The 25,928-nt window shown below is 56.0% G+C and overlaps 11 protein-coding genes across 11 annotated transcripts; 3 read left to right on the top strand and 8 right to left on the bottom strand.

Moving 5' to 3' along the window:
- Nucleotides 1-561: 561 nt before the first annotated feature.
- On the top strand, nt 562-1,995 carry VPS4 (Vacuolar protein sorting-associated protein 4; the record flags this gene model as incomplete). The annotated part of the gene is made up of 3 exons (XM_036641142.1): nt 562-1,199; nt 1,253-1,703; nt 1,774-1,995. The coding sequence occupies 3 exons, from the start codon at nt 562-564 to the stop codon at nt 1,993-1,995; spliced, it is 1,311 nt and encodes a 436-aa protein (XP_036492858.1).
- A 1,079-nt stretch (nt 1,996-3,074) lies between these two features.
- NOP56 (Nucleolar protein 56) lies at nt 3,075-4,792 on the bottom strand (the record flags this gene model as incomplete). Its single annotated transcript, XM_036641141.1, has 3 exons — nt 3,075-3,317; nt 3,375-4,497; nt 4,620-4,792. The coding sequence occupies 3 exons, from the start codon at nt 4,790-4,792 to the stop codon at nt 3,075-3,077; spliced, it is 1,539 nt and encodes a 512-aa protein (XP_036492857.1).
- Nucleotides 4,793-6,060: 1,268 nt separating this feature from the next.
- Nucleotides 6,061-7,404, bottom strand: CGCS363_v009291 (Sphingosine N-acyltransferase-like protein FUM17; the record flags this gene model as incomplete). The annotated part of the gene is made up of 2 exons (XM_036641140.1): nt 6,061-6,504; nt 6,559-7,404. 2 exons carry the CDS (start codon nt 7,402-7,404, stop codon nt 6,061-6,063), a joined length of 1,290 nt encoding a protein of 429 aa, XP_036492856.1.
- A 2,147-nt stretch (nt 7,405-9,551) lies between these two features.
- CTS1-2 (Endochitinase 1) lies at nt 9,552-10,932 on the top strand (the record flags this gene model as incomplete). The annotated part of the gene is made up of 2 exons (XM_036641139.1): nt 9,552-9,733; nt 9,783-10,932. The coding sequence occupies 2 exons, from the start codon at nt 9,552-9,554 to the stop codon at nt 10,930-10,932; spliced, it is 1,332 nt and encodes a 443-aa protein (XP_036492855.1).
- Nucleotides 10,933-11,185: 253 nt separating this feature from the next.
- Nucleotides 11,186-11,704, bottom strand: ubi::crp-6 (Ubiquitin-40S ribosomal protein S27a; the record flags this gene model as incomplete). The annotated part of the gene is made up of 2 exons (XM_036641138.1): nt 11,186-11,275; nt 11,330-11,704. The coding sequence occupies 2 exons, from the start codon at nt 11,702-11,704 to the stop codon at nt 11,186-11,188; spliced, it is 465 nt and encodes a 154-aa protein (XP_036493530.1).
- Nucleotides 11,705-12,343: 639 nt separating this feature from the next.
- On the top strand, nt 12,344-13,389 carry rps-26 (40S ribosomal protein S26E; the record flags this gene model as incomplete). The annotated part of the gene is made up of 5 exons (XM_036641137.1): nt 12,344-12,539; nt 12,607-12,640; nt 12,811-12,938; nt 12,994-13,096; nt 13,287-13,389. The coding sequence occupies 5 exons, from the start codon at nt 12,344-12,346 to the stop codon at nt 13,387-13,389; spliced, it is 564 nt and encodes a 187-aa protein (XP_036493531.1).
- Nucleotides 13,390-13,611: 222 nt separating this feature from the next.
- On the bottom strand, nt 13,612-14,467 carry trt5-0 (Methyltransferase trt5; the record flags this gene model as incomplete). Its single annotated transcript, XM_036641136.1, has 2 exons — nt 13,612-14,313; nt 14,375-14,467. 2 exons carry the CDS (start codon nt 14,465-14,467, stop codon nt 13,612-13,614), a joined length of 795 nt encoding a protein of 264 aa, XP_036493526.1.
- A 654-nt stretch (nt 14,468-15,121) lies between these two features.
- On the bottom strand, nt 15,122-16,770 carry CYP55A3 (Cytochrome P450 55A3; the record flags this gene model as incomplete). Its single annotated transcript, XM_036641135.1, has 7 exons — nt 15,122-15,234; nt 15,386-15,575; nt 15,637-15,795; nt 15,847-16,030; nt 16,084-16,196; nt 16,261-16,524; nt 16,582-16,770. The coding sequence occupies 7 exons, from the start codon at nt 16,768-16,770 to the stop codon at nt 15,122-15,124; spliced, it is 1,212 nt and encodes a 403-aa protein (XP_036493527.1).
- A 1,055-nt stretch (nt 16,771-17,825) lies between these two features.
- Nucleotides 17,826-19,155, bottom strand: aflE (Norsolorinic acid reductase A; the record flags this gene model as incomplete). The annotated part of the gene is made up of 4 exons (XM_036641134.1): nt 17,826-17,864; nt 17,913-18,188; nt 18,241-18,527; nt 18,582-19,155. 4 exons carry the CDS (start codon nt 19,153-19,155, stop codon nt 17,826-17,828), a joined length of 1,176 nt encoding a protein of 391 aa, XP_036493528.1.
- Nucleotides 19,156-19,838: 683 nt separating this feature from the next.
- CGCS363_v009284 (Uncharacterized protein) lies at nt 19,839-20,825 on the bottom strand (the record flags this gene model as incomplete). Its single annotated transcript, XM_036641133.1, has 1 exon — nt 19,839-20,825. One exon carries the CDS (start codon nt 20,823-20,825, stop codon nt 19,839-19,841), a length of 987 nt encoding a protein of 328 aa, XP_036493529.1.
- An 889-nt stretch (nt 20,826-21,714) lies between these two features.
- andE-0 (FAD-dependent monooxygenase andE) lies at nt 21,715-24,301 on the bottom strand (the record flags this gene model as incomplete). The annotated part of the gene is made up of 4 exons (XM_036641132.1): nt 21,715-23,178; nt 23,240-23,610; nt 23,664-23,935; nt 24,000-24,301. The coding sequence occupies 4 exons, from the start codon at nt 24,299-24,301 to the stop codon at nt 21,715-21,717; spliced, it is 2,409 nt and encodes an 802-aa protein (XP_036493522.1).
- Nucleotides 24,302-25,928: the final 1,627 nt, after the last annotated feature.

The raw sequence follows: 25,928 nt of genomic DNA, 5'->3' as shown, positions 1-25,928 counted from the left end.
AGTCTTCAACTTGTCGTTGTCTAGCTTTCTTGGAATACATTTCAGTTTTCTCTAAGCGTTTTAACATCTGTCTAATGCCAGAACAGAAACCAGTCATCAAGCTGACTGCTGCCTACATAGAACGCCTCAGAAGGAGATCGCACTAAGCAGCCTCCATCACCCAATCCAGCATATGCACCTATACACCTCAAGGCCCCCACCCCCACCAGCCAACAAGGCACCTTTAGCGTCAGTGTCTGGCATCACGAACCGCCCAGGCAACGTCACAGAATCGCCCGCATCAGCGTCCTCAATCCCTCAACCGCACCCCGACAAGCCAGTGCCAAGCGCCGACGCAATCCTCCCCCCGGGGCCAAATCGAACATCCACCCCGTCTACCTACCCAACCCCATCCCGACTGCGAAGCGTCCCCTCCAAACGGGAACAAGACAGCGCGGCGGCTGCACACAACAAGCTTCCCCGCTCTTTGCATCCTTATCACGAATCGCTCGCAAACTCGCCGCCCAACGCAGGAACACGCAATCCCGCCGACGACAGCGACTCCGACGCAGAACCGCAACCATGTCGGGCATCACCGACTTCCTCGGCCGTGCCATCAGCACGGTCAAGCAGGCCATCGACGCCGACAACGCCGCCGAGTACGAAAAGGCCTTCCAGCTCTACACAAAGTCCCTCGAGCTCTTCGTCCTCGCCGTCAAATGGGAGAAGAACCCCAAGTCGAAGGAGCTCATCCGCCAAAAGACGGCCGAGTACATGGACCGCGCCGAGAAGCTCAAGACGTACCTGGCCGAGGCCGAGCAGAAGAAGAGCGGGGGAGGCGGCGGCGGGAAGCCTGGGGCCATGGGCGTTAACGGCGGCGGCAAGGGCAAGGCGAACGCCGACGAGGGCGACGAGGATAACAAGAAGCTGCGCAACGCCCTCAGCGGCGCCATCCTCCAGGAGCGCCCCAACGTGCGGTGGGACGACGTCGCCGGTCTCGAGGGCGCCAAGGATACGCTCAAGGAGGCCGTTGTGCTGCCCATCAAGTTCCCCTCGCTGTTCCAGGGCAAGCGCCAGGCGTGGAAGGGTATCCTGCTGTACGGCCCACCGGGAACGGGAAAGAGTTACTTGGCTAAGGCGGTCGCAACGGAGGCGAACAGTACCTTCTTCAGCGTGAGCAGTTCGGACCTGGTGAGCAAGTGGATGGGAGAGAGTGAAAGGTGAGTTGCTTCGTGGCATAGCAATCTTCAACGACTGACACCCGGTGACACAGGCTCGTGAAGGCTCTGTTCAGCATGGCGAGAGAAAACAAGCCCTCGGTCCTCTTCATCGACGAGATCGACGCCCTGTGCGGGCCGCGTGGCGAGGGCGAGTCCGAGGCGTCGAGGCGTATCAAGACGGAGCTGCTGGTGCAGATGGACGGTGTCGGAAACGATAGCAAGGGCATCCTGGTGCTCGGCGCGACCAACATCCCCTGGCAGCTCGACGCCGCGATCCGAAGACGTTTCCAGCGCCGCGTGCACATCGGCCTGCCTGACGCCAATGGCCGCGCGAGGATGTTCAAGCTCGCCATCGGCGACACGGAGACGAACCTGCAGGCGGACGACTACCGCGTGCTCGCGGAGATGTCGGATGGTTTCTCGGGCAGTGATATCTCCAATGTGGTGCAGCAGGCGTTGATGGGTCCCGTGAGGAAGATCATCCAGGCGACGCATTTCAAGCCGGTATGTTTACGCTGTCGTGACGTTATACGCTAGATTGCTTGCGAGGAACTTTTGCTAATTCGCATTTCAGGTCATGGTCGACGGCGTCAGGAAACTCACGCCCTGCTCCCCCGGCGACCCCGAGGCCAAGGAGATGACGTACCACGACGTCGACTCGGAGGAGCTCATGGCGCCCATCATCGAGCTCAAAGACTTCAAGCAGGCTCTCAAGGAGTCGCATCCCACCGTCTCCGACGACGACGCGGCCAAGCAAATAGAGTGGACCAACGAGTTTGGCAGCGAAGGCGCATGAGCTAGCGAAACGCCTATTACACGTCGGTTGTGGGGGTGGAAGCTGGACGCGAAAAAAGACGACTACAGTGTGAACGCTTCGACGAGAAGACATTGCTCGTGTTTTTGAAAGAGAGGAAAGAGACTGGCACAGAGAATATCAGACTCGACGGGCGGCGGAGGCGGGAAATTCGGTATTGATGCAGATAGTGTGTGATGTGTGGCTGTCGTCAGTTCAAGGGGGCAGGCGAGCAGGACCAGGCGACGGGCGGGAAGAAATCGGCGTCCTCTGGCGTTTTGTAAACGACCGGCATTGGGTTGGGGAAACTTATTCTATTATTGTTTTTTACTACTACTGTTCTGTTCTGTTCTGTTTCCAAATATCTGCATCGCAGGCTTCCCTATTCTTTAAAGCGTAAAAAAGTGGTAGCCAGCAAAGACAGAGAGAAGGCTTCTCTCCCCTTTTTACAGAACTTCTCCAAATCACAAGATACAAATTACTTGGGTTGAAAATGCCATTGTGTTTGAATCTGAAAGTTGTAAGATGGTAATTGATGCATGAGAGGTCCCTCGGCTTATTCAGTCCACAAACACATAGAGCTGCTCATCAGACAGACGGCATCCACTTTTCACACTCGCAGCAAATTCAAACACCATCACTAACGGGGCGCGGCGGAGCATTCGGGAACGGGTAAAGATCTGGTGTTACACATACACATACATCATATATATGCATTAAACATCTTTTTTTCTCTTTCTCTTTTTCGCATCTGCGCAGCCTAAACAAACTCCGACAAGCCCAATGTTCATTGCCCTGATAACTCCCAAACAGAAAAGGTAGGAAAAAAGTAAAAGAGAAGACAGGATGGTGGAGAAGAAGCCAAGTCCCAATGCCGTGAGGAAAAAACCTATGTGCCGCCGTAAGTTTTTTTGTAACATGAGGTTTCTTTTTGTTGACCTAGGGGAGGAAAAGATGGGAAGATTCTTTTGTAGAACATGTCGTTCAAGGGGTCTGGGGAAGAGACCCTCCTTGGAGCAAACCCATTGCGCGCAGAAAAAGGGGGTATTTTGCGCGGCAGCGATGGCGATTCGTCTCTTCCTTTACTCGTCCTTGGACTTCTTCTTCTTCTTCTTCTTCTTTTCCCCGTCGGCCTTTTCGGGCTCTTCTTCGACGGCTGGGGCGACCTCGGAGTCGCGCTTGCGCTTCTTCTCCTTCTTCTCCTTCTTGTCCTTGGACTTTTCCTTCTTGTCCTTCTTCTCCTTCTTGACCTCCTCGGCGGCGGCGTCGACCATTTCCGCGTCGTCGAGGTCGAGGTCGCCTTCGACCTGCTCGAGGACGGAGGCCTGAGCGCGGTTTGGGTTAGCTGCGTTCTGCTGGAGGATAAGGGGGTAAAGACATACCATCACGTCGGCGTTCTTGGCGGGCTTCTTGCCGGTGGCGTAGAACTCGAGACGATCCTCGACCTGCTGGCGCAGGGCCTCGCCGAACTTGGTGGTGGGGTTCTCGGTGTAGTTGTCGATGCGGGAGGCGATGGAGCACTTGTTGGCGAGGTAGCGGGAGATGCGGCCCTTGTTCTTGACGGAGGCCTTGCCGATGAAGCTGGAGTGGTAGATGAGGCCGTACTTGGGGGTGTTGCTCTTGGTCTTGAGCGCGCGGAAGAGGGCCTTCTCGGCGCCGAGGATCTGCAGCGTGGAGGCCGGGTACTTTGACAGCGCGGTGAGGGAGCCCGCGTGGGAGATGAGGCGGGCGGCGACGGGGGTGCCGATGAGGGTCTGCAGGTTGGGCGCGACGACGGACATCTTCTTGTCGAGGTAGTTTGCGGTGGCGCGGCGGGCCTCGGCCTGCTGGACGACGGCCTCGGCGAAGCCCTTGACGATCTCGAGGTCGGCGGGGGTGATGGCGAGACCCATGGAGACCTTTGCGGCGTCGATGATGGCCTGGGCCTTCTCGCCGTCCTCCTCGACGACGGCGGCGATGTCGTGGAGGCGGTCGTCGTTGAGGGTGGACTTGTCGCCGATGAGGAGGACGAGCTTGGCGTAGGTGAGGTTGTCGGAGACGATCTTGACGAGCTCGGGGAAGTGCCAGCCGTACCACTCGCGGACGCGCATGAAGAACTGGTTGACGCCCTTGTCCTGGAACTCGACGGTGGCGGAGGCCTGGATGACGTGGTTGTCGTTCTTGGTGGTGCTGAACTTGACCTTTGCGCGGGAGTAGGAGTGGCCGAGACCGAGGCCGGCGGCGGTGGAGTCGCCGGTCTGGAGGCCCTTGAGGAGCTTGTCGGCGTGCAGGCGGACGCCGCGGAGGAGGTCGCCGGCGACCTCTGAGGTCTCGGAGGTTTCGCAGTCGACGCCGGGGAAGGTGGACTTGATCACGGACGCGAGGTTCTTCTCGGCCACGGCGAGAGTGACCTTGGACTTCTTGCCAGAGGTCTGGGGCAGGTTGAGCTCGAGGACGGACTTGAGGTGGACGGACATGAGACCCTCGGAGATGTGGTTGATCTCGTCCAGCGCTTGCTTTCCGGTGCTGGTGGGAACACGTGTGTTAGCCTTTTGGGTCTCTCTGGAAGTCTTGTCTCTCCACCGAGACGCGCCGCGGTGGGGGAAAAAAGAGCATGATGCTACACGCGCGCGAAGGGGGTTCCGTACTCAAAGGGGGTGAAGTTGACGAGCTTGACCATCTTGCCGAAGCGGGCGAGGTCATTGATGGTCTCCTGGGCCTCCTTCTGGCGCAGGCCAATGCTGTCGGGCTGGTTCTCGACGTGGAACACGCCGTAGCCCATGGGGGCCTCATAGAGGAGGTAGTTGACGGCTTGGGCCATGTTTGCTGTTCTGTCTCAAGCACTCTTTTGTGGTTTGAATGTCGTTCGAAGCCGACAGGAAAGAGCCTCGCGCGCGGGGGGTGTGGAGGCGGAGGAGGGGAGGTGGAATTGGGCGTCTCGAGACAGAGGAAATCGAGATGTTCGAGATGGTCGGATTTTTTTTCTTCAATTTTTCCTCACCCCCACTGGGTTCAATTGGAAATTTTTCTGGAGCTCGCAAAAGCTGGCGCACGGGCCAGTCTGCCGTCGGTGTGGAAGGCTGGAGGCGGTCACGTGTCCCGGCGCAGGCTGAGGCCGGTTGCCGACGTGGGGTCAGTCGCGTGTGGCGGTGGCTGCGGTTGAGGACCTTGTGGCTTTGCTGTCGAAGTGAGTTGAGTTGGCTGGCTTGGGATGGCAGTTTGGCAGGACCAATGCCATGAGACGATCGCACTACATCTTCGGGAGACATCGTGCTGAAGGTTTCTTCTGTTTCTATTTCCATATTCTAGAAACATGTTGCCGCTTGTAGCTTGTACGGATGTAGCAGCCTGCGAGAAGACTTCAGTCCGCGTCCACATCCTTCATTGACACGACCCGGCTGGGGTGTCGGATCATGTAGCAGCTTTCGTACTTCTTCCTTTGAAATGAATTTTGTCTCAAAAGAATCTCTGTATCTTCTTATGTTCATATAGAAGTTTTCATGTTACAATGAGTTGTGCTGATGGAGCGACGAATTTTGGTACACCATTTTGTATCGACTTTGATTCAAGAAGATTCGCAACTTTTGGTACATATGGTCAACATTCAGAAGCACACGATTACACAACCAATGTAAATTTCCAAGCAAAATCGAACAAAAAACCCAGACTCAAGACCGATTGATGCGATTTCAAACGTTAGTACCCAAGCTTTCAAAACTTGGCAAAGACGAATTGGCGTCCTCCTTGCGCCGCTGTATGCGCCGTAAAAAGCCCCTCACATGCAAATGCCGGCCCGACCGCGTGCTGACCCAAAACCGTCAACCTAGCTTCAACGTCGCTCTGCAACTGGATAAGCCAAATGCTCCTCCTCCGAGTCTCCCGGCCGCAGTCTCACATGCCCAACATGATGTCACCACTCCACCCAATCACTCTCACGTCGCATGCGAAAACGGCTTGCCAGATTGGTTTAAACGAATGACTTTGTTCATGATCATTACACATTACACATTAGATAAGCATGCTATATGTACAACAGCGCTGAGACTCGCACGGTCTCAGCCAACGAATCGAAGTGTGGTTGTCCTCCCATCATGCGCGTCTGCTCCGCTTCGCGCTGCCGTTGGCCACGCCGCTCGCAACCTCCGCGACGGGCACGGCGTCGATCTTGGACACCTCCTCGATGGTCTCGAGGGGTTCGACGTCGGACTCCTCGGCCTCGGAGCGGTCGTCCTTCTCCTCGCCGTGCCAGACGTAGCGGTAGCCGATGCGCACGAGGAAGAAGAGCCAGAAAAGGTTGAGCGCCTGCAGCAGACCCAGCAGGCCGAAGGTGATGATGTTGGAAGCCATGCACTTGTACTGCTGGTTGTCCCAGTCGGGGTAGAACTGGTAGGGGCCGACAGTGCGGAACTCGGTCAGGATGGACCAGAGGATCTTAAGGTTGATGACGTGGCGCAGGTAGATCCAGGAAGCGAGGGACAGGCAGTACCACGGACCGGTGATCGGGTGGTCGATGTAGTTGAGCGTTTTGGACATCTGATATTGTTAGATTCGGGGTGCGTCCGGACGAGGGGCAGGGGTGTCACTTACGGCCATGAAGAAATCACTGATATCGTGGGTCAGGTAGACGGCAATGCCGATGTGGGTGAAGTGGAAGCGGTAGCTGAGGCCGATGAGACCGAGGGTGACGATGTGATGCGCGACCAGCTCGTAGTAATCCTTGCGCGGCTTCTCCATGCCGAGGAGCATGACCAGCGCCTGCTGGGCCCAGTACGCCGCCTCGAAGAGGTAGTAGAACTTGACGATGGCCTCGTGGCTGCGGTGCGGGTAGAGCTCGTACATGCCGGTGGTGTTGAAGTACCAGACGGGCGTCCGGCTCATGACGTACATGCCGGCGGGGCCGAGGATGGCAAAGTAGAGCGCCGTGTAGCCCTGCTCCATGAAGCGCAGCTGCTTGCCCTTGGAGCGGATGCCGTAGGACTTGGCGAGGGGGCGGAGGAGCTCCTGCATGACGAACTCGCGGGTGAAGGTCAGGACGATGGAGTAGAAGAGGACGAAGGCGATGTCCCAGGGGCCCTTGCCGTAGTGGACGGGGGCGTCATTGTCGTCGGCGGTGTTGTCGGAGAGCTTGTAGGAGAGGAAGAGGAAGTGGTGGACGATGTTGGACTCGGTAGGGTTGATGGCGTAGGTGGACAGGAAGGCGAGGATCAGGACGAGCGGCGTGGTCCAGGTGTGCTTGACGGCGATGTGCTTGCACTTGCGGAGGAGAGCGCGGGCGCGGCTGCGTTGGGCGACGAGCTCGTCCTGCTTCGCGGAGGCAGAGGACGGCTGGCCGTGGGCTCTGATGCTCGACTTTCTGCGTCGTCGGACGGCCTGGTCCTTGCCAGAGGGTGCTGGCGACGAGGCCTGTTCTGGGAGTTGTTCGGGCGCGGTCATTGTCGCGGTGCGGCGGCTGATCGTGCCCTCAATGAGGATGTTTGTTGTTGTAGTGATGCTAAGATGAGAGACTGCGGGGTGTCGCGTGTGTATAGGTGAGGTGTTGGGTTGAGGTTGAGAGAGCAGAGACAGAGGTCGCTGTCTGGTGTTCGGTCGCAATTGACGACGAGACAAAAGTCGGTCAAGGCTGAGGTGGTGAACAAGAAGGAGGCGTTGTTGGATGGCGGTGACTTCTTCAAAAGGAGGCAGAGGGTTAATAGGAGGAGCCAAGAGAAAGCCGAGGGAGGCGGTCGGTGGTCGGTGTCGTCGGGGGCTTTTTTTTTTTCTCTAGGTCTTTCAATTTCCCCCGTGGCTTGCACCGGAGGCGGAATTACGGTGGATCAGGGACAATCTTAAGGCGGACATGGGTTTAATTCTCACGGTGTCTGTCCGGGTGCCTAGGGGCCAGTCTGGGGACTCGGGGAGACTGTACTGGACCACTAGGTAAGCGACGCAGCGAATCGCAGGCCGCTGTTGTACGCGGATGACCTCTGGACCTGCGGTAAGCTGCGTTTTTTTTGTCTTTTTCCGGCCCACCCGGTGGGAATCAGCGGAAAGGAGGAGTGTCGATGCGCTGCTGCTGGTTTGTTGCTGGGGGGAAGCGAGAGGTTTGCACTCTGCAGAGGTTTTTTCCTCTCTGGTGTCTTGCGCTGGTTTTGATTAAAGGGCGATCACTCTGCAGGAAGAAGAAGAAGCAAGCCTGCGATAGGTGGCTGGGCCTGCAGTGTTTTTGTTGGTTGCGAACGTTGGGCGCACCGCTTGAAGGCACCTTGTCTTGCCTTCCATGCCTTAAGTTTTAGTTTGAGGAATCCGTATCTGACTGCCGCAAGCACTCCCGCAGGATGCAATAGGGGAACGGACACGCGATATAATGTCCGATGTCTGGACGGGCATTAATTGGGCGGCTGTTGCAGATGGTGTTTGAGTCTCTTGAAACCAGGCATCTCACAACTGTCTGGACGACGCAGCAGACAGAACACGTCAGTCAGTCCGTCAGCTCTAGTCATTCATCCATCCTCTGCAGTGCTGAAGTCTGGCGGAATGTCACCGGTCAGAGTTGGACGACGGCCATTGACTTCGGCTTCTTTGGGAGTGCCGTCATCCCAACTGGACGGGACCTTCCATTGGCAAAAGACAGGACGAAGACGGAGCCCGGAGGCCGGAGACCCCTATTGTCAATGAAAGTTGTTGAGTTGGCGATTCAGGGGTCATGTCGTCACCGTGCCCGCCCGAATTTTTCGTCCCATGTTCTCGTCGCTTTGTTGCCTTAATAAGCGCACCGCGTTGTCACTGGCAGCTGGCGTGTCGCTGTTCCAGCCCGTGAGCTAAGGTACCGGCTCTACCGACGACGATAGAGACGGAGACCACAGCACCTCCGAGCGCCCGGCAGTGGGCACTCAACGGCTGCGTATTAGGTCAGCATTTCCCGAGCACGGTAAGTCAACAAATGTACCTGCGGGCATCCGCTGGCAGGGGAGGTACATCTACCACCCGGGCAGGCAGGCACCATGCAGATCACCCGCCCGCGCCACGACTTGCCGCCTGAACCTTGCCAAGCGTCACTCCCACCACTCCTTCCTCCTCGCTTCCAAGGCGTTCCTGCCGTGCCACTGCTAGGATTGTCTGTGGCTTGAACGCGCTGACGACACCTCGACGCCTCACCCAGCTCACACACAGCTCCAGTCACAAAGCGTGGCACCCAGCAGCTGGCATTGCAGGCTTGCAGCAGCTGCGGCATTGCACCAGCGTTACGGCACGTTGCTCCCGTCCTGGCACTTTACGTACATTACAGCTCATGGCGCAGGGAGGGGGAGGGGCAGTGCCATTCGTCTGTCTGTCCACCGCGGGGCTCCAGTAGGGCTGCCTCTCTCAGGTCCTGTCCTCTGGGCGAGGGATCCCATCTGATGGAGCTGCACCACCTGCATCGCAGCACACTGCACGTAGCTCAGCACTGCCATTCGTGTAATTCGTGTCCGTCTACACGTGTAAAGAATCTTGGCCAAACAGCTACCTAGCTCGTCGTCAGCAATAAGAACCACCAGTTCCCATCTGCTGCTTGCATCATCTCTGTCCCTCTCGCATTGTACCTTGGCATATAACCCAACTGTATGCATTTCCAGCGCCCGACCTGCATCCTCACCTCGATCGCAGTTCTTCTCGCCACGCTCTTCCTCACGCACACCTACACAGACCTCTTCTCCCGAGCCCCGCTCCCCAGCTTCAAATCACCCGCTGAAGACAACATGGGCGGCGGTCCAGGCTTCCGTTCGGTAGCCTACTTTGTCAACTGGTAACTCTCCTGGTTCCTTTCTCTTGTCTGACCAAACTGACCTCTCTAGGGCAATCTACGCCCGCAAGCACCGCCCCCAAGACCTCCCCGTCGAGAACCTCACCCACATCCTCTATGCCTTCGCCAACGTCCGCTCCGACACGGGCGAGGTCCACCTCACCGACGGCTGGGCCGACACCGACATCCACTGGGAGGGTGACAGCTGGAACGACGTCGGCACAAACCTCTACGGCTGTCTGAAGCAGCTCAACCTCCTCAAGCGCCGCAACCGCAACCTCAAGGTCCTGCTCTCCGTCGGCGGCTGGACATACTCCTCCAACTTCAAGAACCCCGCCAGCACCCCGCAGGGCCGCGACACCTTCGCCCGCAGCTGCGTCGACCTGATCAAGAACCTCGGCTTCGACGGCATCGATATAGACTGGGAATACCCGCAGAACCAGGCCGAGGCGTCCGACTTTGTGGCCCTGCTGCAGGCGACCCGCGACGCCATGGATGCGTACGCATCGACGCTGCCGCAGTGGTACCACTTCGAGCTGACTGTCGCGTGCCCCGCCGGCGCGCAGAACTATGAGAAGATGAACCTCCCCGCCATGGACCGTCTCCTCGACTTTTGGAACCTGATGGCGTATGATTACGCGGGCTCCTGGGACAGCACTGCCGGCCACCAGGCGAACCTGCAGCCCTGCAACAGAAACCCGAGATCCACGCCCTTCAGCACGGCTGCCGCGCTGTCGTATTATACCTCGCACGGCGTGAACCCCACAAAGATCGTGCTGGGCATGCCGCTGTACGGCCGTGCCTTTGAGAACACGGACGGTCCCGGGGCGCCGTACTCTGGCATCGGTGAGGGAAGCTGGGAGAATGGCGTGTTTGATTACAAGGTGCTGCCGCTGCCCGGCTCGCAGGAGTACGTCGACGAGGAGACCGGGGCGAGCTATTCCTACGATGCCGGCAGGAGGAAGATGATCAGCTACGACAACCAGCACCTGGCGCGGAAGAAGGGAGACTACATCAGGGGGTGGGGTCTCGGAGGCGGCATGTGGTGGGAGAGCAGCGCCGATAAGCCCGGCCATGAGTCTCTTATCGGCACCGTCGTGCATGCCTTTGGCGGACCGCACTCGTTGCAGAGGCGGGACAACTGCATCACGTACCCGGAGACGAAGTACGAGAATTTGAGGAACGGGTTCCCGAACAATTAGATACCACAAAGTTGTAGCAATTTGGAATGGAATGTCACAAATCACAATGTCACAGCAGGATGAACCGGTGGTGGAGGAATGGTCATGAGTGTCGTGAATTTTGCATCGTCATTGCCAGCCAGTGATGTGGTGGTATCTACATCAACGCCCCTTTTTGTGCGGCTTCCTGCCGACTAGAATGCTAACCCTGGAAACCATTCCTCCCAAACAAGCCTTTTTTATCCTTCACATCCGCGAAACACTGGCAACAAGCTTACTCCTTCTTGTCGAAGACGTAGGTAAGGTGGCAGCGGCCGCAGTACTGGCGGTCGTTCATGGCAGCCATGAAAACACCGGCACCGCACTGGATAAGAGTTAGTAATGTGTTGGTGAGAAGAAGCAAAAGAGGAAAACATACGGTGTCGGAGGGGCACTCGCGGCGGAGACGCTCAATCTTGCCGTCGGAGTCGACCTTGTAGTACTTGAGGACGGCCAACTTGGTCTTCTTGCGCTTGTGCTTGATCTTCTTGGGGGTGGTGTAGACCTTCTTCTTGCGCTTCTTGGCACCTCCACGCAGGCGCAGGACGAGGTGGAGGGTGCTCTCCTTCTGGATGTTGTAGTCGGAGAGGGTGCGGCCGTCCTCGAGCTGCTTTCCGGCGAAGATCAGGCGCTGCTGGTCGGGGGGGATGCCCTCCTTGTCCTGGATCTTGGACTTGACATTGTCGATGGTGTCGGAAGACTCCACCTCAAGGGTGATAGTCTTACCCGTGAGGGTCTTGACGAAGATCTGCATGATTGCCTACTTGTGTGAGGTTAGTTTTCTGGCACACTGCTGGTTGTGGTGCCGGCCTGATGAGGCGCCCTGCCTGGGCTTCTCTCGATTCTTCTCGGTCTCTGGCTTGTGTTCCTGGCGGGGAGGCAATTTGTCGAGGCGAAGGGTAGCGGTGGTGATGGCGATGAATGTCACAACGTCGCGCGCACGCACACACGCTTCGCTGGATTTGTCGACAGTGGTGGGCGTGGCCGCTGCGCCGCACAACCGACGCTTTCGATTTCGCGATTGCGTCAGGAGGCGAGGGCGACGCCGCCGCAGAGAACTCGACAAGCCAGAGACGTGAACGATATCGAGAGAAGTGGGAAGAGGGCGCTCACGGCCAGCAAAGAGGGAGCAGAAGCATCTTCAGACGTACCTCGACAATATGACTATTGCCTTCCTAAGCAAATCCTCAGATGGGTTTGGGGTGGGATGGAGAGAAAATTAAATGGGAAAATGGTGGTCGGCGCGGCCTCTTCACGGGAAAACCGACGGCCGCGGTGCTGGGGCCCTGGGGTTGAGAAAAGCGGGGCATGGGCTTCAGACAAGCGAGGGCACGGCATTGGGGGACGGTGATTGGCTGTGGGGGCCTATGGAAATGGACTTGTGCGCGCGAAAATGGCTCTCTTTTTTTTTCTGGTGTGCCTTTTTCCCTCTGGTCGTCCCCGGTCTTGGTGGATCTCGAGCCAGCCCTTGCGACCAGCCCTCCTTCGCCTGCAACCACTTCTCGTTATCCACCATTGCGTCGACAGTTCGCAGAGGCCCAGCCCACCAAACGGAAATCTTGACTCAGCAAGTCGAGTGAAAACCTCAAGTATGTCTGCCGCGAAATTCCTCCTCCTTCTTCCTTCTCCTCTCCACGGATACTAATCACCCAGCAGACGTCGCCAAAATGGTCAAGAAGAGAAAGAACAAGTACGACCCTCCCGTCCCCTCTCTGCCCTCGAGCGTGGCTTCGACGTCGGCGACGATTGCCATGCGAACAATATCATGAGCCCGGCTCGCCGTCGACGTCGCTGTCGCCGTTGAGGCCTTGACACAATCGACTCGCGGAATCACGATTGCTGACTTTAGTGAACCTACAGCGGACGCAACAAGAAGGGCCGCGGCCACGTCAAGCCCATCCGCTGCAGCAACTGCTCGCGCTGCACGCCCAAGGACAAGGCCATCAAGCGCTTCACCATCCGCAACATGGTCGAGTCTGCTGCTATCCGTACGCCTACCTCCCCTCCCTTCCCTACTCGATCAATTAACTAACAGTCCGACAGGTGATATCTCGGACGCCTCCGTCTTCGCGGAGTACACCGTACCCAAGATGTACCTGAAGCTGCAGTACTGTGTCTCTTGCGCCATTCACGGCAAGATTGTCCGGTACGTTCGTCCGCGGGAGCGACGACTGCGCGCCCCGGCCCCCGTGCCGGTGGTCAGCAGGCGCTACAGAAGAACCTTGGCTCTACTCGAAGCTCCCACCCTCCGTTGTCCCTCGACCCTTCCCTCGCAAGAGGAATCGGTCTTTAGCGGACTCGTGCTGAGACCGTGTAATGCTGACCTTCCCTCGCAGTGTCCGTTCCGTCGTCGGCCGCCGCAACCGTGCTCCCCCTCCCCGCGTCCGCTACAACAAGGACGGCAAGAAGATCGTCCCCACCGTCGCCAAGACCGCTTAAGTCGGCTACCGCAGGGATGTGTTGGGCATGATGGCGTTTACGAGCAGTGGATGAAAAAGTTGTCCTTTCAGGCATGGTTTGGGAACCGGAATCGGGTTTATGAATCGGGCCATGGCCCTAGGCTAGCAAAGGAAATGCTTCATGACACTGTCATCGTCCCCAAACTTGTCCTATCTACCGTGACATGTCTTTTCTTTTCTGTTAAAGTTGTTGGACTCTTGTCTACTCCTCTCTTGTGACTTCAAACGCGACAAAGCGCCAGTCCTTATCCCACCACGCTGGCTTCTTCGCCCCAGGCCCATCCATGGTTCCAATCTGATCGCTCACCTCCGTCTTGAGCTTCCACCGCGTGCCCGTCGCCTTGGATATGTCAACCCACATGCTCTCCCACGTCTGCAGGTTATGCCGCAGGCTGGGCTTATTAAACATGCCCGGCAACTCCAACCCGTCCGCGTGCCCAACCGCGTGTCCTACCATGACCACACCCGGCTTCTGCTTCAGCAAACGGATCACCCGCCTCAGCACCGTCATCTGGTCCCCCCTGTTCCACAGGTGCAGGCACAGCCCCAGGTGCGCCGAGTCGAACTGGCCCTCGAGCGCGTTGAGCTTCGCGCTCTTGTCGTCGAGCATGTCGGCGTTGACGAAGGTGGTCTTAAGGGTGTCCCTGTCGCGGAAGAGGTCGTAGCCGGCGTCGATGTAGCCCTGCTCGATCTCGATGGCGGTGATGTTCTCCGAGGGCACGCCGTCGTAGACCATCTTGCGCAGGTCCTGGCCGATGCAGCAGGCCACCTCGAGGTGCCGCGCCCCGGGCTCCTGCAGGCGCGCGACGAGCGAAGGGTAGACGGCCCGGTGGCGGAGGTTGAGGTCCAGGAAGGAGAAGTGGCCCACGCAGGGGTAGGGGAAGACTTCCCAGATCTTGTCGCGCTGTGGGGTGTGAGCTGTTAGAAGAGATGTGCTTGGGGTGAGAGGGGGGACGGGTACTGACCATTGTCATGATGTGATCCTGGATGTCTTCGGGCGCAACGTGAGCGTAGTTCTCGAGGAGATCTCTCGTTTCTGGCGAGATTTCCTTCTCCATGGTTGGCGTGTACCACGGAGCCTGCCTGTTTCTCTCCCCCATGAGAATTGTATTATCTACTGCCTGCATCTTGAAGTTCTTGTATCAGTTGTTTCGTTTCTGAAGTTGTACTGTACTTTCTGTGACATCAATGGATGCTCCGTATTCGTGTCTATGAATGGTTCCAACCGAGCATGTCAACTGAGCTGTCACCTCTTTATAAGCCCAACCTTCCACTCTCCTAGCTCTTCTCGACCAAGCTGCTGGACCTTCTCCAAAGCACTACTGGCCGATCTCGGTTCCGTTCAAGGTTGAGGGGGTCCAGAAGTTGGGATGGAATCACCCGTAAAAGACTTTGGAGCCGCGTTTCACCAATGTATTTGGGTCATGCTGGGTGCTGACCTGCTGAACTCTGTGCGATCGTCTGATGTTTTGTTTACTATCTTCCGCCGAGATAGATCTGGATAACATGGAAACCCGGACTACTGTAATGAGGAGAGGAGAGGAAATGAGGGGTTCCGCCCCACGAGAGGAATTGCTCTGTCAAAGGTCACCAAGCCACTCGTGTACGATGCTTTGGCTTTCCTACGCCCTACTTTGAGCACGCACCCAACGCCTTACTTTCAACCCCTCAGACCCGTGTAATACCCGTGCTAGGGGTGTGGATGACAGCGTTTACCATGTCACTGGGAGCTTCACCGCGCCGACGTCCTTGTGAAGGGGTGTGAACTCCAGCTCGGAGATTGGAACGGCGATCTTAAGGTTGGGCAGCTTGTGGAAGAGGGTGGCTGGGTCGACACGTTAGTAAGCTGCTCTCAGAGCTTGATGCCTGCCTTTCCGTGGGATACTGGCGTGGAGAAGGGAGGGGAGAGACAGTTGACGGAGTGTTCGTGGGGAAGTTACGTGACGGAACTAGAAAGACAGGAGAAGTCCGCTTACCAAAGACGACCTCCATCTCGGCGCGTGCCAGAGGTTCGGCAATGCACCGGTGCGGGCCGAAGCCGAACCCCAGAGCATGGTTGGGATCCGGGGTGCGGTGCATGTTGAAGACGTCCGGGTCCGGGAAGACGTCTTCGTCGCGGTTGCCGGAGGCGTTGGCGGCGATGATGCCTTCGCCTGCTTTGATGGTCTGCGTGATCTCAGCTCACATGTTTGGCGACAGAAAAGCTGGAGGTGTTGAGATAACGTACCTGGCCGCCGAGGACAATGTCCTCTTTTGCCACTCTCTTCATCGCCATCGACGAGCCGGTGTGATACCTGCAGAGCTCTTCGACAAACGCCTTCGAGAGGGAGGGGTCTGACTCAAGATCGGCGAGTTGTGTCGGGTTGCGGAGGAGTTCGATCACGCCCTGGCTCGTATCAGCCGTCGGCTGCAGAAATTGGAAGGGAAGGATACTTACGAGCGCAATCATGTTCACCATCGTGGCGTTGCCTGCTACCAACAGCAAGAAAGCAATCTGCACAGCATCGGACTTTTCAATGTGGCCAGGCCTGAGCTGCTCGACGACGAGCTTGCTGATGAGGTCGTCCTTGGGCTGTTCAGAACGCTTGTCGACGAGGTTGGCGAGGTAGTCGAGCAGTTCCCTGAAGGATGTGTGAGCAAGTCGATAGAAAATGCATCAAATTGAGTGGCTTACTGGTTGGCAGCTTGAGCTTGGAGAGCGGTGCCACTGCCGTTTGTGCGGATCGCGTTTTGCTGGGTGAGGTACTCGAGGTCTTCAAACGGGACTCCGAGGATGGTGTAGATGATCTTCCAGGAATTCATGTCAGCTCCGTGAAACCGGCTTTAAGATGAACAAAGCGGGTTTGCTTACATATGAAGGCACCGGTAAGGCAAAGTTATCAATGAGATCGACTGGCTCCTCGCATCCCTTAGCTACCATCTGATCAAGCAGCTGATCTACGGTCCTCTGGATGTACGGCTTCATCGTCTCCACATGCTCGGCAACGAAGAGAGGTTCAACCATGGACCGCTGGCGCATGTGCGCGGGAGGATCCATGTCGACGAAGGTGGGCTTGTTCTTGGCGGCTGCTTTGCCGCCGGCGCTGAGCTCTGGGAAACCGGGCCTCGTGCGTTCCTGGATTGCATCATGTCAATGGCTTGTGCGATTTCACGGGCTTGGAGGAGAGTTTACCTTGGACAATCGGGTATCCGTGGCCACGGCGCAGACGTCCTTGTACTTGGTCACCAGCCATGCCAGTGAGCCGTCAAAGAGCTTGACGCGGGACACGGGGTCTGAGGCGCGGAGGCGGGTGTATTCTGCTGGCGGCTCTAGGCCGGAGGCGCGGTTGAAGGGGAAAGAAGGGGGCTCGGAGGTTGCCATTTTGCGGGCTGAGAGGGTGTTTCTGAGGGCTGGAGTGATCTTGGAAGACCTGAGTAGGCGGGATGTAGAAATCATGAATGAGACTGTGAGTTGCTCGATGATGTCCCTGATCACGAACGCATTTTGGCGAGGCTATGTTAACATTTTATACTCTTTCTACAATTTTGAAAACTACGTCACTGAAGTCTAGATCTCAAAAGCACAGGCTTCAACCGGTGGGCGACAGTCCCATCTCATGATGGGTTGTGGTCTGATGGTGAGCGAGCGACACTCCGCGACGTCAACAAATTCAAATTGTAATACGGATGACCCGGTTGGCCAGTACCGCTGGAGAAGACACTGCATTCCCAGGGACAATGTACTTGGTAGGACACAAAAAACATGGCTTGCAGGGATTTGTTGGCCGATGATGTGCTGACATGGAGCGGGAAGGGGCGGGAAGGTCCGCGGAGTTGTCCAGATCTGACTTCGGAATCATTTTGTGGCCGCTCGTGATGCCCGTATGGGTCCGTCAAGTCCCGACTCTTGCGGCGTCTAAGCCTCTTTTGGCGGCATTTCTCATTGAAAGGTCGGGTGAGGCTAGTCATGCGTGTTTATTTGATGCAGGGCTTAGAATACCGTGGACTTGTGCTGGGTTTTCTCTGTGGATGGAGAATAAAAATGCATTTCCAGATCTCCGGGAATTTGTCACTGTGGATGGTAGGACAATACTGACTCAAGGTAGCATGCTATTGGGCCATGATGTAGTTGGGGTTACTCCATTTGGTATCCAGTGCAAGCAAGTATCCCGCCGGCTTATGGGGTACATCGGGGTGAGATGACCGGTGCTCTCCGGGGCACGGCGTCATCGGTCCCGTACGGTGGGGCCGAGTGTGTAAAATATTCAAGCAAAATTCGACGAAAACCTGACATTTGGAATATGAGATCTGTGAGTCAGAACGTGTCCTGTATGATTGGCAATGCTGGTACGTTTTTCCGTCGCTGAACTTCCCGATGGATGCACTCAAACCTAGCCAGAAGACTCCTCGTTCATGCAAAGGAACGCAACATCACTCCTAAGCCTCCGTCTCCGAGACCTTCCTAGGTTTGTATGGCTGAATGGTGTTAGCCAGAAACATGTATGGATTTGAAGCTTGACTTACCAATGGCTTCGGCGGCGCATCGATCCACGCCGCGATAGTGTACTGCTGGTTATCCGCAGCCGTGAGACTCAAGTCATACTTCCCGCCCTTCATGTAACCAAACGCAAAGTTCATCGGGAATCGCGGATCGAACGGGGAGGCTTCGTGGATGAGATCGATATCTGCTTTGGAGAGCTCGATGCCAATTGCTTCGGGGATGGCCTCGACGTGGGCGACAGTGTTGACGCCGATGATTGGGAAGACGTAAGGAGATTGATGGAACAGATAAGCTAGAGCCTGTCGAAAGTCAGCCTCCAACATCTTAATTCTAACGAATGGGAGAGCATACGATCGATCGAAGAGTCGCGCCCTTCTCTTTTGCAATCTTTTCGAGCGCCTCGCAGAGAGCGACCGAGACCTCCTGCCCGTGAGAGGACTTGCGTGCGTCGGGGTCCTTGTCGCGCGCCTCTCTTTCTCCAGCCGTCAGGAACTTGCCGCCGCCGAGAGCAGCCCAAGGAACGATGGCCATGCCTTGATCCTCGCACATTGGGATGATCTCCGCTTCCATGTCGCGAAAGCCGGCGTTCCAGCGTCCTTGGTAGACCGAGAAGGGCGTGAGACCGTTGGCGCGGGCGACTAGTCCTTCTGTCAGTATGGCTGTGTGTCGGGTATTTCTAAAGGTGAACTTACATGCGTTCGCCTTGACAACAACCCACGCCGGCGTGTTCGACACACCCAGATACAGCACCTCCTTCGCCATGACATGCGCATGCAGGCCCCTCATAACCTCCTCCACGCCTGTGGCCCAATCCCACCAGTGCACGTACAATACATCAATGTAGTCCGTCCTCAGCTTCTTCAAACTCTCTCGGACGGAGATGTGCATGCTCTTGGCCGAATTCCCTGTGAAATTACTCTGCAGTGGTTCTTTCTCGCGGTTGTACGAGCGGAAACCCGCGGTGTATTTGGTGGCCAAGACGATCTGGTCCCGCACGCCACGCTTCTCCATCCATTCTCCGATGAGGCGCTCCGAGTCTTCTGAGTTGTAGATGTTGGAGGTGTCGATGAAGTTGCCGCCGAGGGCGAAGTATGCGTCGAGGAGGGCGAAGGGGTCTTCGTTCTTGCCGAAGATTGAGGACCAGGAGTGGCCGATGCCGATACCGCCGAGGCAGATTGGGGAGACCTTCACGGAGGCTGTCGGGGAGAGGATGCGATGGTAGCCTAGGGAGGACTTTGGTTTCGGGGGGTATTCGAAGAAGGACATTGTGATGTATCGGTACGGCTTGGAATGTTATTGGATGGATCTGAGGACTTTGGCTGAGAGGCATCTTCTTGCGGTAACGGAACATTGTTCATTTATGAGGTCTTAGACTAACAGTCATATTCTTGTTCTTGGAACTTATGACGTTGCTTGATGTTGAAGTGGAATCTGGGGTTGTAAGTAAAGCACCGCGCTTGGTTTCGGTGAGCCGTCCGATTGGTCGGGTCAGAGCTGCAACTTGATGACATCTGCAACATGCTGACACTCTCCACAAATGACCCACCCAATCCAAGGGAGAGTGCCAGCCAGTTTGCGAACGCGAGATGGTCATGACAGCATGATCAATAGAGACGCTGAAAATATTCTCGGACCTGAATTGCCGAAATGGGGATAAGTCCGGGCCTTAGGGCCGACACTTCGTGGCACAAGTCACCATTGAGTCTTGGGTGTTGCTGGGGGTGAAGTATGAGGCTTAGAAGAAGCTCAGGGGATCACGAGAGTCAACTGGAAACGCCTATTTTGAGCAAGTATTCCCGAGACAGAAGGGTTTGTCAGAGCGCTGCAGGGTCGCGCAACAGCGCGTGCATGTACAAGTATATTGCTTGATCTATGTAGGCCTATTCATACATGACTCTTACATTCTAGCGGAGGATTGTTACGAGTCAACTCTTGTTCCTCTAATGGATTTAGGCAAGGTTATTCTGGAAGAACTGGGTAAGCTTGCCAAACGGGATGAGCCCCACGCGGTCGTAGAGATCAACATGTCCAGCACCCGGAACCCAAACAAGCTCCTTCGGCTCGCCCGCCTGGGCATAGGCTGCCTCGCTGAACTCGCGAGAGTGCGCCTGATCGCCAGAGATGAAAAGCATGGGGCGGGGCGAGATCGTCTCAATGTCGTTGAACGGGTAGAAGTTCATGAACTTGACCATGCTGGTGAGGGTCGGATGCGTGGTGAGGTTGGGAGACGAGCCTTCAGGGGTGAACTCGCCGCGAGGGGTGCGGTAATAGTCGTAAAACTCGCGTTGGACAGCAGGCGTGTCCTCAGTGAGCTCGTGGGTGGTGCCGCCGGTGTACTCCGTCTCGCCGCCGGCAGCTTCGACCCACCGCTGCTGGGCCGCTGAGGCAATGATCTCCTTGCGCTGCTCGACGGTCTGCGCCTTCTGCAAGCCGTCGCGGGCGGCGGCACCCATGTCGTACATGCTCGCCGTGGCGACGGCCTTCAGGCGAGGGTCGATCTTGGCTGCGCTGATGACGAAGGAGCCGCTGCCGCAAATGCCCAGACCGCCGATGCGCTCGCGGTCGACAAAGGATTGGCCGCCGAGGTAGTCTACAGTGGCGCTGAAAGCTTCAGCGTAGAGCTCTGGAGCAACGGCGTTGCGTGGCTCGCCTGAGCTGCCGCCCCAGAAGGGCATGTCGATGGACACAGTGACGAAACCCTGCTCGGCCAGCTTGGTGGCATAGAGGTTTGCGCTTTGTTCCTTGACGGCGCCCATGGGGTGGCTGACGACGATGGCCGGGGAGGTACTATTGCGCGCGAGGTTGTTGGGGGTGAAGAGGTTACCGGCGACAGTGGTGTTGAACTGAGTCTGGATGGTGATTGGGTGTAGGGTGACATTCTCGCTGCGGTAGAAGTTGTCGGCGCCGAAAGACATGTTTTGAGCGGTGGCTGGCATTGTGTTGAGGAGAGTTGTGAGGCAGAATGCCGTGATGGCTTTACCAATGATGGCCATGATATCCGAATTCACGGCTAAGCGATTGTAACAAGTGAATGATGATGAAGCTAGGTCCAGACTTCAAGTAATGTGCATATGACCTTCTTATAGTCATGTCGAGGGCATTGCCAAGATCGTCGGTAGAATCAAGAACTGCCGTTGAGATTATCAGCGGATGAGGCCGCGCAACGCCAATCCATTTCGGCACGCGAGCATCATCACGCCAAGATACTTCATGATTGGTAATTTGCCGGTATTCAGAAGGATGAAGTCGACGAGTGGGATGTCATCAAGCTGCATGAGTGCTTGTGTGGATGTCTTACATCCCTGACTCCTTGTTAAAGTTGCGGGAAGTCATCGGGTTGCATTAGCGTAGTGGGGTTGATCTGGGAGCACAGCCATCATCTCGTGCTTGTATTCAACCGGTTGGCCCTAGTGAAGACCTAATATCACTATGGATGACGTTGGGACAGGGGCAAACTTAAGGTGACGGCCGATTCTTCGGCTTGGACAGGCTTCTAGCGGCGGAAAGTCGGAGCATTTGTGGAGGTAAGTGTGCAACATCGAGAAAGCCAAGACTTGAACTGCCCCTGTCACCAGCACCGCCGGGCGAAGGACTCGGCCTTGCCTGATTGCGGACTATCTAAAGAAGCGAACATTTCAGAATTACACCAGGATATGTCTCTTGATTACCAATCTTCTACCCAGTTTGAAGAGTACCTATTCGTGCCATGACGTGCCTAATTAAACAACAAAGATTTGCACCACTCATACACGACAGAGATAACGCGCTCAAAATAGACAGGTACGCAAAGTTCTGAGATAGGCCCACTGACATAGGATGTCACCCTTAGTCTTCCTTCGCCTTGGTCACGGCCTTGCCATAGCTCGCAATGACCGACTCTCTCCAGGCCCAGACGCCTGCATACGTGGCGGCAGGTCCCACAAGCACACTGCCGGCCAGGGTCAGTCCAACGGTCTTGAGAGCCGCCGAGGTCGTAATGTATCCGAATCTTCTCATCTCGAACACGCTGTAAAGAAGCCAGACCGCGACGGAGGCGAAGCAAAGCACCATGTCGTACTTCCAGAACCCAGCGATAGTCATCGCATCCCAAGGGGGAAGACCAAAGAAGGACTCAGAGATGGAGACGGAGGCGTTGAGACCGGCGTACAGGAATGTGCTGATGTGGGTGACGGCAGTGGCGAAGAAGCAGAAAGCGTAGCCAGACTGAAGGTAAGGGAGGTCCTTGTTCTCGAGGGCTTCCCAATCGAGGGTCTTGGTGGGCTTCATGGCATACACAAACTTTGAACCGATCCAGGCGAGGAGCGAGACGTAGACAGGGAATGGTTGCCAGAAAGCGATGGCGTTCTGCTGAGTGACGGCATCCTCGTGGGGCAGGAACATGAGGGCCGTGGGGATGGCGTATCCAAGACACAGAGCGGGTAGGATGACCTTGGCGACATGAGAAGGAACGGGACGGCCGGTCGTGCGGGCGTAGACGCTTCTGCTGGTTGTGTACACGCTGAGGAGGAAGTAGAATGGCGCGACCTTTCCTATTCCCAGCAGCTGGTAGATACCAAAGATGGACGGGATGGAAACCAAGGAATGAACGTTGCCGTTACGGTAGCCTTCGACCGTCCAGATGTAGATGATGGGGATCAAATTGATCAGGAAGTAGAGGCACTGAGTCCTACTGTTGGGATCGGGACCAGCGACTTGTTCCGAGAAAGCCCAGACAAAGATGGCGAGGATATTGTCGATTGATGGGAACCCCGTGTAAGTGGTCTTTGCAGGCACGCCAACGAACGAGGCGCTCACAGCGACAACCTCTGGGCCCGTGTTCAGGACAAGCGACTGTTGCGCAATGTAGAGCAGACCGCACAGCGCGGCGGCGACTGTGATCTTGGGGATGTAGGACGGAGTTAGAGGAGTGCTGGCCAGCTCGTCATGGAATGGGACGGCATGGGGACGCTTCGGAGCATCCATGATCTCGAGCTTGTGCCCACCCTCAATGTTTTGGGACCACTGATCCCACTTTTCGTCGAGAGAAAGAATTGGAGCAACGTGATTACCAACCACTTCCAGGAGAGGGGATTCCATGGCGGCGAAGCGCTGTTCTTCGTGAGATGCTTTCACGAGCGCCTGGGTTCGTGCCTCCCGTGTCGCTTGGGTCTTGGTGAATACGGCGTTGATGTCGGCCGAGGTGATGTCTGACGGGCGCGTCTTGCTCTTTAGCATAGTTGCGAGGTTTGAGACGAGGACAGCAGCGGTCTCGATTGCACTGTTGCCTCCCTGGCCGGCAATTGGCTCGAACTGTAATGATGGTGGTCAGCATGATCACGTGGCGATTGATGAGATGGCAGGGATGTCCCACCTTGTGTGCCGCATCTCCAATGGTCATGATGCGCTGGAAATGCCACTTCTTGAACACATATTCGGGCAAAGGGGTGAGCACGGATGAGATCTTGGTCGAGTACAAATCTCTGAAGGTGCGGTTCTCCAGAATCTTGTCGTTCATGTGCTCATTTGCCAAGGTCTCTTCGTCTTTCTTGGTGAAGCTGGGGAGCTCAGGGCCGTAGTGAGTCGTACCCATGTTAACAAACAGGAACCAGTAAACACGGTTCTTAGGTCCACTGATGATGAGGTAAGAGTAGCCCTTGTTCAAGTTCGTCTGCACAGTCTGTGGCTCCCAGCTCTTGTCGATGGAAATGCCGAAAATGCACTTGTAGACCGTGGGAAGACACTCTGTTTCATCTGTTAGTCGCTGTTCCCACAGAGTTCAGTGGGCATAGACTTACCTTTGTACTCCGAGGCAGGAATATAGCCAGGCTCAAGAGCATCTGCAAGCCGCCACATCTCATTTCTGACCTTGCTGTGGACACCATCTGCGCCGACCAAGATGTCTCCGTAGTAAAAACTTCCATCGCCTGTCTCCACCTTGACTCGCGATGGCTCAAGCTCGACCTTTGTCACCTTTTTGTTGACAAGGATATTGTCCTTATTCTTGAGGTTGCGCCACAACACTTCAAGGATCATTTGGCGGTCCACGAAGACGGTGTCATATCCGTGCCTGGAGACATGTCAAACTCTGTCCAGGAATATGCTCGCAGGCATGCCAGGCTATTTCCACTTACCTTTCGCGTACTTGACCTCCAACGTTCAAGTAGTTGGTGACCATGTTACCTTTAGGATGGCGAAGAGACGTCTCGTAGAGAGGGCCATCGATGAGTTTTCTGATCTCGTCGTATAGGCCAATCTGGTCCAGGACGCGGCAACCATTTGGAAGGATGCCGATGCTTGCACCTACTTGAGGTGCCATCTCGCGATAACCCTCGAGAATCAGGTAGTTGACGCCGATCTTCTCGAGCATGCTTGCGAGCGTCAGGCCGGCTATTCCGCCGCCGGCGATGAGAACTGTGAAAGGTTCGTCTGACATGATGGCCATCACAACTATGAGATCGCCGAAAAAGTGTTGAGAGATGTAGTGCAGTGCTGGATGGGCTTGTGAGATATGACCTTCATGGAGCTTTTCAGAGCCTCTTTATAAAATCAAGCCGGATGCGCCAAGGTGGCTGTGTGACGACGATCCAGAACAGGTCCGTCGAGCCTGAAAGTCTAGCCTCCAGCACCAGAGTGGAGATATGACGATGAGCCCGCAGATGAAACTCTTCTATCGGCTTCAATAGCGACCGATCCTCCGTTGGACGAATTATTTCTTGATCTCACGTCTCACAGCTTTTGCGATTAGAAGATGCAAATTCGCCTCAAGAGAGATGGGTTTTGCCCGGTGGGTAATGTGTAATGGGTTGCGCGGGATGGGTTACGCCCGATGCTGGGAGCTGCCACGAAACCTTAGCGACGGGGTTACGTAGAAGATGGAGATTGAAAGACGGCATATGTAGATTGAGTTCGGATCACGGGTATCCGTAGTGGAGTGGTCTTGATGAGTATTCAGGGTTGAGAAGTCGTAACTTACCAAGAGATGCCAATGGCTGTGGCCAATCAGGGCACGATAACGTCGTTCGCAAAAGCCGAGTTTCAGAAGGAAATCAAGAAAACAAGCAGAAACCTCATGGCATTTCAATTTTGGGCGAGCAGGTCTATATCGAGACGCGTCAATTGTGGACCGCCAACGACAATGGGCTGACTTGGCTTGCGACTTCGCAAGAATCCATGCCAGTACACATGCATCTTGAGCCGTTTGAACCAATTGCCCGACGCGAGACAGAACGGGCGCGACTTGAGGTGGCATTTGTGTGCCGGGACGGCCCACGTTTGCTTCCAGAAGCACTTAGCAGCCCGAGGAGTGGGGTACGGCAAATGGCCAGAGCCTGATTCGAACTTCCTCAACCCGTTAGAGGAAGCTCGGCTCCGAAGAGGGCCCATTCAATGAAGCAATTCTTGGATATAGGGCCGCTCTGTTGCCTGGAGGCGGCCGCTCCTTGTTTTGTCAAGTTTTGACTGCGAAAGCTCTTAAAAAGGCACGTCTGGCATCATCGTGAGACCACGAGAGACGAGCAAAAAATTGCGCAGTTTGCCTGGTGAACGGTAAAGCTGGTGAAAGGGACTTTGGTCAACGGCGGTCTGCGGAGTATGTGTGGATACTAACAGGGATCACGCTTTTCAATGCGACTCTCTGTGTTGATCTTGCCTGGTCCGAACACGAAAAGGATATTATTCCCGGTCGGGCCCGGCGAGACCACCGATAAAGCGGGCCCCGTACTCTGGAAGCAAGACGGACGCCGATTTATCGGACCCGGTCTCCGCCAAATCCGTCTCCGGTTTACTGATCATGTCCTCCTAACAGACTTGTTCGCTCTCTGTGGCTTTGTTCAAGCGTAGAAAGGAAAGCTGTGACAAAATCCTGTTTTGCTGAAGCCTAAAGCCCTCGGCATCATGCTTCAACAGCACATTGGCACGACAGCACTGGTCATCAGATAAAGTCTGTCATTCAACGCGTTTTCTCGAGCTGACTGACTTTCTGCTTAACTACACTGCTTGAAATCATATGCCAGCATTCCTTTAAAAAGGTTGAAACCTCGCTGTATAATCCAAATCCTAGA

This window comes from Colletotrichum siamense, assembly GCF_013390195.1.
Source record: "Colletotrichum siamense strain Cg363 chromosome Unknown KSG_Cg363_contig06, whole genome shotgun sequence".
In the NCBI taxonomy this organism is placed as follows: Eukaryota; Fungi; Ascomycota; class Sordariomycetes; order Glomerellales; family Glomerellaceae; genus Colletotrichum; species Colletotrichum siamense.
Note: the sequence above shows the minus strand (reverse complement) of the source record. Positions and strands in the feature narration are given on the sequence as shown.